General features: G+C 23.6%; 1 protein-coding gene across 1 annotated transcript in view; it reads left to right on the top strand.

Annotated features, from left to right (window-relative positions):
- Nucleotides 1–13,310, top strand: part of LOC112684300 (decaprenyl-diphosphate synthase subunit 1) — a 31,877-nt gene that overhangs the window by 3,644 nt on the left and 14,923 nt on the right. The window contains exons 2-4 of the mRNA XM_025555739.1: nt 9,470–9,622; nt 10,575–10,708; nt 11,378–11,519. Of these exons, the coding sequence (XP_025411524.1) occupies nt 9,470–9,622; nt 10,575–10,708; nt 11,378–11,519 (429 nt within the window). The remainder of the gene's footprint in view (nt 1–9,469; nt 9,623–10,574; nt 10,709–11,377; nt 11,520–13,310) is intronic.

The raw sequence follows: 13,310 nt of genomic DNA, 5'->3' as shown, positions 1-13,310 counted from the left end.
CTTAAAACTTTCTATGGTAATTTTATATGCACAGTCAATCATAATACTTCTAAATTTCCTAAAAAAAATTTTAATATGTATCTATTAATAAACTATTTCTACTGTATTTTATTTAATCTTTTAGTTAGACTTATGGGAATACAAACGGAACATGTACTAATTGAGTCCAGGTTTAGAAAACTAATAGTTTACGAATTGAGTCCGAGGATTATTTTGAATAAAATATAAATCAACCGTCCAGAGTCCAGACACAGCGGAAATTATACAGCTCAGCGTTTATATATATATTTGTCATATTTATGTCTTATTAATGTGGGCCTCATTTACATATTCTTTGGGGAGGACCACCAATAGTTGTGAATCCCTTCATTCGAAAATCAATGCTGTTTTATTCAGCCCTTCCAAACATTTACCAATTTAAAAACATTTTATTAAATGTAAAATACGAGACATATATAAAAAGTAGAAGTGTTCATATAATTAATACAAGAAATTATATAAAAGAAAAAGAAATCAGAGATCAAATGCAGCTGTTGCAATCAAACACAATAACTAGATTTGAATTTACACAATGCTTATCCCATACATTTTACCAATATGAAAAATGTTATTTTATCATTATCTAAATATATTTAATTATACATAAATCATTCATATAATTTTGTACTCCTATATTATTAGATTATAAAATGTTAAAAAAAAAGTGCCACTAAAAATGGGAAGAAAAATGTATTATTTTTTATAAATTTGACTAGATTTAGTTTATATTAAAAGTTGAACTCAATTAGTGTTATATCTATAATTTCATGGAATTCAATACCTTAATACAACCCGGGGCTCAATTTTCCATAAAAAGTTATATTCGAACTCATTTCGTATGCAGCCCTTTGAACATTTACTACCATAATTTAGTTCATTATTAACTGTTATTAATTATTATAATTATTTTAAAAAATGGATACGTACAATTAAATCACTATAGTCAAACTGCTTTTGCCTACTAGCTTTATTCTTGCAGAAATTAATAATTGTGCAAATTGTTTATATTTGTTTAAAACTGATGAAATTTGAAATGTAAAAATAATTTTTTTCTTAAATAGTTGTATTGATTACAAATAATAATTTGTCCTTGAAATGTATTAGTTATAATTAATAGAACACAAGTCATGTATTATTGTTATTTTTCATTAAATTATATTAATTTATACTATGCTTCTCATTGTGATATGTTTGTTCTTATGTATTTAAAATTACCCCCTTAACAAAGTATATTATCAATTGTATTGTGCAAACATAACTGTAGTTTATATGTTGGTAAATAAATAATTAATAATAACTTTAATGCTATCTTGACTAGACATCTTGAAGCGACTAATAGATTTTTAACATTTATTATAATTAACATTAAAGGGGTTGTAATCAGTAAACATTTAAGAATATTATAAGACAAATGTTAAAAACGTTTAATATTGAGTTTAATACTTCAACAATATAATACATTTTAATTATTTTTAGCTATTAGTAGATAATTTTTATCTACTTTAATTTTTCATACTTTTTGCTGTATTTATGAACTATCAAATAATCAAATAATTTTTGTTGAATTGGCATGTTTTAGTGTTAGTAACCTAAGTTATTGCGCTTTCAGAGTAGGTATTTAATTAAAATTTAAAAACTTGTGTCTTTATTCAGCTTATAAGTAATGTGTCATTCATTAATATAACTAAATCGAATAATAATTTTTTTGATTATAAAAATATTGACTAAAATCCATTTCTCCGAGTATGATAGCCACTTAAATGTTTGGCATAATGACCTTGCGTCTACCTACGCTATAATATGTTTCCTTTTAACCGCGCAATTTGGGTGAAAGCGCAAGTGAAACATGCAAACCGGTCCAGGATGTCTTCAGTCGTGGTATTTAGCACGTATACACATCTTATACCTAATTATATCCTGTGTACAATCCTTCTATCAATAATTTTTTCTTTCTTTGAAGTTCAGACTGCATTTTCTTATATTATATTTAAAACTCTCTAAATATATCTGGAAAGTATATTTTGAGTTATTCCTTGAAAAATTACTAATTAAAAATAAAAATAAACGATTGTTTTCATAAACAGATACTTATCTGATAATGTAAGCTTTACTGCTCAGATAGGTTAATTTCGTTTCCAAACCAAGTAATCGCTTAATTGTTCTAATATGTGTAGTGAAAGCCATAGCTCTCTTTTGCTCATATGATGATCATCTTCATGGGTGGTTTGTTTTTTATTATTTTTTTTTTTTTTTTACCATCCGTTCTAGATAATATTGTTCGCTAAATGAAAAAAAACAAAATTCATTTTTAAGTAAAAAAAATTAATTTTAAAATTAAATTCAATGTCTACAAAGTAGGCCCAATTTTTAAAATCATTAAATATGATTCGCTTTTTGAAAATATTTTTTTTTAAAAAATCTACCGAATTTGTTTACTTTGGTCATAAACTCGCAATAATTAAAATTTGTAACTAAAATATAGCTTACCACAGATTATAAAATAATTGGAAATTAGATTTAGTATATATATATGTATATGGTTAATATATATTATAACTACACTATGTGCACTAAATGTCTTATGAGAATTTATTTATAGAAGTTATGAATAACATTATTCCCATACATTTTTAATAAATATATATATATTCGTGTGCCACTGAAATCCTTTATTAAGGTATTTAAGTTAAATGTTGACTTAGTTCATTTTTATCAAAATAATTTATTGCGTTCGTGTCATGATTAGATTTCTTATTAATTACATTTTTCCAAAAAATAGGATAGTAATTTTAGTTCTACTGTTCTTAAAGTTCTCATTTTTACAATCACATGATACTTTCGACATTAGATCAATTACTTTCACATTAGGGTGCTTTTAGAAAGTGTCAAAATCAATGTTCGATTTTGTTGTATTTTATTGAATTAATTTTGGTTCTATATACTGAATATAAATAAAACATTAGTGTTTAACAAGCATTTAACATTTCTTATTTCCACACGCAGGTTGTGAGTTTCAAATTGAGTAAATAGTACTGTTATATTATTACTATTGTTAATGATATATTATATGATAAAAATTAACACATTTAAATTTAATTTAATTCAAATTAAACAGAAATATGATAAACACACCTAAATAAGAAACAAACAATATCAACTATGTGAAAATTGTTACCGAATATAGAACGAAAATTACATTAAAAATAAATTGTATACTCAACAAATGGTATGTTAATAGGTGACAACAAGTAATAAGTAACAATCTATGTATTAGCCTTTATTTTTTGTATTAATAACCAGGACATCAAAATTCATGATAAATACATGATTATAAAATTATGATTAATCATTTTTACTTAGAAAAATTATATTTGTAAAGTGTAATATATTATAAATGATTAATACATTTTATATGTGTAATATATTTTATAAATTCCTATCCTAAAATGTATGGTTTCTTTAATTTATGAGTTGAACATTTCTTTCTTATCTAAACTGATTAAAATATGTAATATATTGAAAAAAAATTGGTGAGGATTTAGGACGCACTTAATTAATTTCATTTTTTTATGTTGAATATACAAGTAACTACCTACAAAAAATAATATTACTAGCAGACCATTATTATAGCCAAAGACCATTATCTCATTTATAATAATCTGTGTACTAATCATATAAAAATCATTAGTTTTTTTTTTTTACATAAGCTTATGACTCGTTTATAATTGATTTTTAAATATTTTTAAATTTATTAAAAACCATTTTATTTATTTTCCTTCTTGTAAACTTCCTTGTAGTATTCAGTTTTTAAGTATATTACATGTTTTTAATATTTAGGTATGTAATATTGATATTTTATAGCGACATTTCTATGCCTACTTGAAATTAGTTCTTTTAAAATATACGTTTTGTAAAATACTAAAGAATTTATATGTAATTATACATTTTGAAAATCGTGTTAATAATTATAAATACTTTTTATGTTTATTCATGAAGCTCAGTATTTTTTTAAAGTCATATCTAAAGTCTAGCCAGTGTCATTTATGGCTCGTATACATTTTTACACTAAAAAATTATCAAATACATTAAAACCTCGGTAAGACGGAATCGCTTGGAATCATGATATTTTTCTGTGCTAACGGGTTTCCGTTTTGACGGGGTTAGTTAATTATATGTAATTTGAAACAGGACCAAAAAAATGTTCCGTAATACTGAGGTTTCCGTTTTCTCGAAGTTTTACTGTAGTTATTCAAAATATGCACATAAACCACCAAAACATGCAGAATACAATTTATTTACTTTAAATATTAAAAATGTATTTTAATTTATAAGTACTTCATTTTTATTAGTTTTTATTTATATATTTTACATTTTTTTAATACTATATACTAATTCGCAATATGAGCGTTACACTGTTTTTTTTAATCTAACCAAATTTGAATCTAAAAGTATTTGAGACAAATACAATTATACGGGACAATAATTTTTAATTTATTGACTCTTTAATTTTAAATTGTTTTTAAAAAAATTCGAAATAACCATTTATACTCATAAAATCCCAAAAATATGTACTTAAAATTAAAAAGTATAAAATAAGCAAAATAAAAATAGTATTGTTTGATTCTGTAGAACATGAATGAAATTTGCATTAAATCCACATTAAATTGGATAAATAGAAAAAATACGCAATTTCATAAATATCCGAACCCTATTTACATACTTAATAGTTTTAGATAGTATTTACTGTCTTCAGTATGGATTTTATCATATACCCGTATTTATTTTATAATTCATTATTTATATTTTTTCCGCTTGATAATTTAAAAATGTATTTTTTATTTTGAATAAACCTTTCGTATCTAAATAGGTTTTCATGCGAACATGAATGATAAATTATTTTCGTAATATTAAAAATCCATGTTAAATATTTATTTATTCAAATAGTTATCTAATGATTTCTTCGTATAACTATTAATTACTTACTAAAAAAATTTATTAAGTTAAAATTTATTTTAAATGTTTTATGTGTACAAATGAATGCATTATTTTTTTAGTCTGTATAATCTATTATCAAAACCGTATTATGTTTTATGTACTGACTAATTAAATAATAGCCAATACGTTAATATTAACTACAAAATAACTAATATTAACTTTACCTACTTAGTTAATTTAATCTATTCATACCTATTATTTATTATTTTGTAAAGTAAACTAAATGTGATTTTGTCTAACTGTATAAATTAGACTTCTACCATTTGTATTGTTTTATCAAAATATAATACTTATTTATTTCCGTATAACTAATAATGTTATACACTATTCATCATTATTCGGTAATAATATTTGTCAATTCTGTATGTTTTTCTGATGTTATTGATTGTTTACAGCAATATTAACCAATTGTAATCTCTACTTAACTATATAATTGTAACCGTTCCGCGTTTCCATTCGTTTGAATGGATAAATAGGGTTAAGGTGTCTATATTAAATACTTCCATTTGTTAGCGGCATATCCTTTTTTATTTAATTTCCCTCGACTCTTCTCTTCTTCTACTTTTATTCAGTACGCAAGCGTGCACAAACTCGCATAGACACCAAAGAGAAGAACGCTCAGGAATGTGTCGTGTCGTCTAGTGCGATCACAGTGTCCGAATTGAGGCCAATCGAAAAAAAATAATGGCTGTTTCTTTCTTCCGTTAATTCTATGTTGTATTTCTTTTGTTGTATATATGTTTCCGAATTAATGAAAAGCAATACTTGATATAATAATAATAATAATAATAATAATCAGAGCTTTATATTATAAATCCTGTTTTGATTGCATTTTCATATTATTTTTTAAGCTTCAAAAAAAAAAATGAAAAAATTTACTGTAATTATTGTTATCCTACTTTTTCAGAAATAATGTTAATTAATATTTGAATTACACAATGTCATATATATTTTGTTCTATAAAACTTATTCTAAATTTAAACTTATAACTTATTCATTTTATTAAATTAGGTATTTAGTATGTTGAATATGGTACGACTAAATTGTATTTGAGGTTACTTTATTGTAATTTTTAACGAAAGTTTTTATGTGTGGCTAATTTTATTAATTGTAACAATCATTAAGTTGTTTGTTAAAAAAAAATCACAAAATAAATCGCAAACAATAAAATGTTATCTTAAACCTCAAAACCGTGTGAATGAACATTAAATTGTACTATATTTGTGCGATTTCGATTGCAATTTTTTTCTGTAAATGATCGTTAGTAATAACACTTAAAATTAATAATAAGTTGGCACGAAACCATTTTAAGTTAGATTTATAGTGAACCAGGATCATATTTTGAAAATCAAAGAATCCTTAAACATACCGCACTATAGAATCAATTAACTTATAATTATTTCTTAGTGGGGATTTACCTAGAAATTCCATCATGCTTTGATTGCAATTTATTATAATTGAATATGTACCTGTATGAATTCATATATTAACTTATAGAAGCTTTCACGTTGGAACAGTGACAAATATATGACTAACCGATTTCAAAATTGTATTAAAAAAAAAACTTCTGGTGTACCTATTAAAAGAGTTTTGTGGGTAAATAATCGAGTAAATAGTTATAAAAGAAAAACTTATGAAAATTATTTTTTTAATTGTCAAATGTATATATTACGGTTATTGTTTCTTTTAAAAATATAAAAATTCATGAAAACTCTAAAGCATATATATTTGACTTATTAATAATTTACTTTAGTACCGTGTGATCTTTCATGTTTTCGAATATTATATATTATAATAATTTGAATATTGTTATTTAGTCATCAGATTTATAATTTATTGTATCAATTATTAAAAAGAATTTCTTTGAATTTGCTGTATTTTTCCAATTACATGTTGTAGTTTTTAAATAATTAATTTAAATTAAAAAAAAAAAATTCTTTTGTGAATTATTTTATGTTTTCGTTTTAATATTAGAAATTTATACTCATAATTTTTCAATTTTTCTAAATTATGAAAATACAAAATAAAAAAACTTCAATTTAATTGAATCTAATATATTTCATGAATCTCATAAAAACAATTATTTCATTCGATATAATCTTGTAAATAGTACAATTGTATTATATTTTATAATATTTTACTTATGAAGAAATAAATTAAAGTTTCAAGTAAATTAATAGTGATGTTTAATATATAATTTATATCTAGATAAAATATTTAAAGAACGTTTCATATCCTGTTATTTCATACTATTCATAGTTGCTCTTTATGTATATTAGCGAGAAATCCACGAAAAATTTGTGTTGTTGTGGTAAGATGGTTGAACTTCAATTTTCTGTGGGCTTGCGGTTCAAATACGATGTCCATTATTTCAAGTAATCGGTTGTTTTCTAGACATGCACCGATTATTGTCAAATATAGCATTAGAAAGCGCAAATACATGTGTTTTAAATAATGTGAATAATAAATTCAACTTTTAATTTAGTGAATTTTAAATTTAAATAATGTTTTTGTCAACAAATAAAGGTGGAAGGGACAGGGGGCATAAGAGGTATAGATCCATAGTGTTTAGTTCACGCATAGCTTGAAATAAAAACTAAAATATCAAAATACAAAAAATCCACGAAAATCTTAAAGCTCAAGATTTTATTATTACTATAATATTCTAATTTTGAACTAAATACTATACAACACAACAAATATATTAATTATTTCATAGACTATACAAGTTTAATATTATTTTAAGTACATAAAATAATATATTTTTATGTATTCTTATTAAAATTTTATCTATATTATTTTTGAAATATTGTAATGCATTTAAAAGCTTAAACACGTATTTTTTAATAATTTTAAATTGCAGACTTTATTAATTGACGTACTGAAATAAAATGTATTCGTCGTATATAATAATACATTTGAATAGTTTTTATTTCAATAAATTGCATTGTTAAAAATGCAATATTTATTCAGATCTAACAAGCAATATTCGTCAGTAAGAAAAAATAACCTTGGAGAAATAATCTTAGTGTTAGAAACCATTTGCACCTGACCTACCGAAATACTGTAATTTTAATTTATAATATTTTAATATTATACCTATCAGAAAAAGCAAATAATGATCAAATTATTTGAGTACAATATTACGAGTAAAAACATTAAAATTATAAAATAGTTTTTAAAAAGACAAATTATGGTACAAATCAATATTTTTTTATTTTTTTTTTTATTAGAAGCAAAGCTTCAAAATTACAGGTCATTAGCCCGGTATAAATTATTACAATATTAGAAATAGTAGAAAACAAAGGTAAAATTACAAAAATTATTTGCACTTAAAACTATGGAAAAAGTTTTGTACATTATTAACATTTGCTTATAAGATTAATTTTGGTTAGAAATGAAATAATTTTGAGTATAATAAAATCATTATTGTTTGTTTTAAAATATTATTATAAGATTGTTTTAAATTGTATTATATTTAAATGTTTATTTAATTTGAGTTATTTAAAAACTACGTTGTAATGCAGAAGAACTCACTTTCTTGTTAGTTATTTCAATATATACCTAATAGAAACCAGAAAGTCTAAATAACCGGTCTCATACGACGGATAATATTTATATATTTTTTTAGTAAACACTCTACGTATAATATTATATTATATCTAGTATTTAATTTGCACACGGATGAGCTTCCTATTATTTTTAATCTAATTATGTTAATTAGAGTGAGTAATCAGAACTATATATTCAATAATATTTAGTTTACCTAGTTCATAGTATTTCAAAACTAGATTTAAGAGAACTAAAACTATCGGATTATTACCAATAACCATTAGCAGGAAATTTAATATTTTTTATGTAAACAATTTTGAAGAACAATTCAAACGTATTTTACGATTTTAAAATTCTAAAAACGCTTATAACTTTCGTTGTTAAATAATTTACTGCCTTATTAGATCATATTAAAATTTAATAAATATTATTGTCTGAAACGTAATATTTATTTTGAGTATCATACGATGGGTATTTTTAATGATTATAATATTTTTTCTGGTACGTATTTACTAAAAAAAAATTGCCTATACAAGCATTTAAATTTCGAAACAAAAAAAAAATCTATATTGTATAAAATTTTGCATAATATAATAATCGCTTGACCCTTGATTCTTTATAAGGGGACGGAATTTTGAAACAATGAATAATATATGTATCTCGGTCATGTCCCACATAACCCAAGTCAATGATGAGGGGGCCAAATGCCTGCAGGATGGAAAGTATAAACACGTGTATATTACAGAAAACCGGTCGTTTAGTCATTTAGAAAGAATATAATAATGTTTGAATTTGAATATATCTCTTTAAATATATGGGCGTGATTGATACCAACAAATAATTTTTTAGAAATAAAAAATTATCAACAACTTTTTTTGTACAGAAACAATTAAACCGAATAAGATCGGATCATCAAAGGAATCACTGCCGGCGTTTTACTACTTTACAAGATACAGATACAGATTCTCTGTCTTCTATCGACCCATATAGACTGCTAGATGATGACCTCAGAGATGTATACACCGACATCAGACAGGTTTGTGTTTTTATGCTTGTATTGTTTACTTTTGTTTTCACCTAAGTATCCTAAGCTATATATTTATAATATTCGTACATTTTCTACCCTTAAAACTGATTTCGTATTAACGTCTGAACTTTTTTTTTTACTTTAACACAAAATAAATTGTTATTTTATCATAAGTACTCATATGCATATATAACTTAAGTGTACATTCAAGCAATAAATGATTATATTAGATTGATTCGTTTATTGCTTAGTTTTGAATAATTCTTATTATTATTTTTTGCAAACCAAATACAATTTACACAATTTGTATAAAAATAATTTGAGACAAAGTATAACTCGTACATTTTTATTCAATAAACATTTATTTTAAAGGTTGAGCGAATCTCTATGATTAGATGTTAATAGAAACTTTCACCGCGTATAATATATTATTTTTAAATAGCGTCTGTAATTTTACCATTTACAATTGCTCACATTTCATGTTCAATTAGTATAATAGAATCAATTCTATATTTTATGCACATACATTATAGTATTCTCTACGTATATAATTCGATACAGAGGTACTTCTTCACATTGAGTATTCTACGTACTTTATACATTATAACTATTTATGAATAGTATAATGTTGATACAAGATAATACTTAAATGTAATAAGCTAATAACGATAGCTAAATATTAATGTATTTTTATATTTTAAAACATCAAAGAATTTAATAAATATACATTATTTTAATTTTTAATTTTCTATCAAGAAATATTTACAAACTGAAATAGAATATATGATGAGTAAAAAAAGCTGTACTAGGCTAGACAGCATGATATAATGGGATATTCAGTATCACTACTTCAAGAATGATATTTAGGGGGATATAAATTAGTTAATAAATCTTTTCCTAGTTTAAAAACTTTTAAACAAAATTTTTTATTTGAAAATAATTTTTTTGATTTTATATTTAGGAACTCGAACTGAACACTAATCAAGATGAGCTACGAACGATAGCTACATATTACTTTGATGGGCAAGGAAAAGCCCTCAGGCCAATGGTGGCTATCCTTATGGCGCATGCCATAAATTACCATATGAATAATAAGTAAGTATATAGCTTATTTTTAATTTATGATTTTAGAAATTATATTTGCTAAGCTCTAGAAATTTTCTCTTATTAAAGGTTAACATAAATTGTGTTTACAAAAAAAATTTATTAAATTTATTAAAATAATAAAATGTGTACAAAAATTAGATCAAAGCATATAATATGTGCTATATTATATACGGATAGGGATATAACTAAAACGGGTTGAAATGCTCCTACGCAGGAAGACGTCAAGGATATCGAAACTGGTTATAACTCATGTAACCTAGATGTTTTACTTACATTTAGGTCTAGGTTTTATATACACATATTTCAATAACAATATCTATCTACATTACTTAAAGTAATTACCATTATTTTATTTTATAAAATAATTTTTAAAAAAATAAGTATTTAATTTTTTAAGAATATACAATAATGAAAAATAATATGGAGTGTTAAAGTAATAATAATGTCTTATAGGATTTTTTAGTAACCAGTTATTTAAAATGTACAGCTTTTCTTTTTTTTTTTTTTGTTTTTAAAAATTTTCCTCATATATTACATATAAATTTGATTAAAAGTAGAGTAGTCTTTCGGTTTCCCACAACACTATAGATAATACAATTTTCAATAAATTAAAAAGTTATTCCTTCCAATTCAGTAATTTAAACTATATTATTTCAGTGGTTTGGACAAAAAACAAAGAGAAGTAGCCATGATTGCGGAAATGATACATTCTGCTTCCTTAATTCATGACGATGTTATTGATCAATCCGACTTTCGTCGAGGAAAGCCTAGTGTAAATGCACTTTGGAGTCACAAAAAAATACGTCATTTAATTAAATATATTTGTTTAACTAAATACTATATATTTTTGTATGACATAAAATTAAAGAAATTATATTGAAATATAGAGTTATGTAATACAAATAAATTAAAAGGAAATTAAATTTAGAATATTATTTTTAATTTCTTACTTACCGGTTTTGAATAATTTCGGAAAATTAAAAATGGAAGTGCTACTTATCAAATAGCTGTTGATGATCATTTCACTACAACAGTTTCTCAAAATTGTAATTTAAACAAAAATATTCATTACATATTGTATTTCTATAACTTATTATTTAAGCAACATAAATTTTCGTATATAATCGTGTAGGTATTTACATATACATATTTTTTATGCTAAATATATTTCTTAATATTTTAAAGATAATTCTATATCATTAATTCTTTTATTTTATGTATACATAATACATTTATATTTTAGCCTTCGGTTTGAGATTAAACTTCATCATTTTTTTTAGCTAATAAATAATTATTAATTATATATTGTATAATAATAAATTAGACTGAATTGAATGTGACTCATGTATATATGTTTAATGTTAAATTTGAAAGCAAGAACCTTTCCTGTCCAGTAAAAATCATTAGACCTTGATCATAGCCTTAAGGCATATAATTACCTTATGGCTGGATCCAGTGGTTTAATTGGTACCAATGAAACACTTCTTCATTTTATTATAAATTATTAATACGTAATCATTATCCTCCTAAAATTCAGCTGCCTTTCAATAACAGTAATTTCAACCATTTTTACCATTCAAAAATTATTCTCAATAATGTATTAAATGATAAATATCTCAAATCATATATTCAGTATATAATTTTATTTAACTTATCGAAAGTAACTGTAAGTACCAAATTTAGTTTTTAAAAAGTCTACAATATAATAATTATATTCAATTATTGAAATATCTGTTACTTTTATTCTTCAATATTAAATAAAATAAATTAGGTAGAGTAAAAAGTAACGCACAACTTACAAAGACATACTTTCAAGATTCAACCTACTAAAATGATTCAATTGTTTAATCTAATATTTTACAAGTGGAAAATAGCGTGACCTTGGCCCTATACCCGTTACGAGTACATTTTCTCTGCATTAATTACAAAAACTAAATCGCATATTATGTATGAACTAAGTATTTTGAAAATCTTTTGAAATACAATAATTTTTGTCTACATATTATATTCTATTGGCTCTAAAGAAGATGTTGCTTATTAACATACTATTACATTAGACAATTCTGTGGCAGACTAATCGTATAGAATAATTTATCTTTGTTAACTAATGTTAAATATGTATGAATGTTTTAAATGTATGTAACTTAACGTTACAACTAGAGAAAAAAATAGTAACTTAAATAATCTGAAACTGTAATCCTGTCATAAATTTAAAAACCGTTTTTTGTTTTTATAAATTATTAAATATAAAAAACGTTAAATATTATATGTTTTTAACAGTAATTAGCTGTTTAATATACCAGCACCACAAACATTTAGACTTTAACATATCTGTTACGCTTAAGCAAAATAACTATAATGCTAATTAAATCCAGGCTAAATTAAAAATTTAGTTTCACGCGAGTTGCTTTACGTGTGATGGTTTCGTTTGGTGTATTTATATATTCGTTTTAAATATCCACGTGTATGACTAATTGAGCTAAATACACGTTATTATGGTGGATAAAATGACGCATATTGGTCGCAAAAAAAACGAAAATCTGCACAGGTCGCTGGGTCCACGTATTATGATTGTGTTTTGTAGTTCGTT

This window comes from Sipha flava, unplaced genomic scaffold (assembly GCF_003268045.1).
Source record: "Sipha flava isolate LNK unplaced genomic scaffold, YSA_version1 248_pilon_pilon, whole genome shotgun sequence".
In the NCBI taxonomy this organism is placed as follows: domain Eukaryota; kingdom Metazoa; phylum Arthropoda; class Insecta; order Hemiptera; family Aphididae; genus Sipha; species Sipha flava.
Note: the sequence above shows the minus strand (reverse complement) of the source record. Positions and strands in the feature narration are given on the sequence as shown.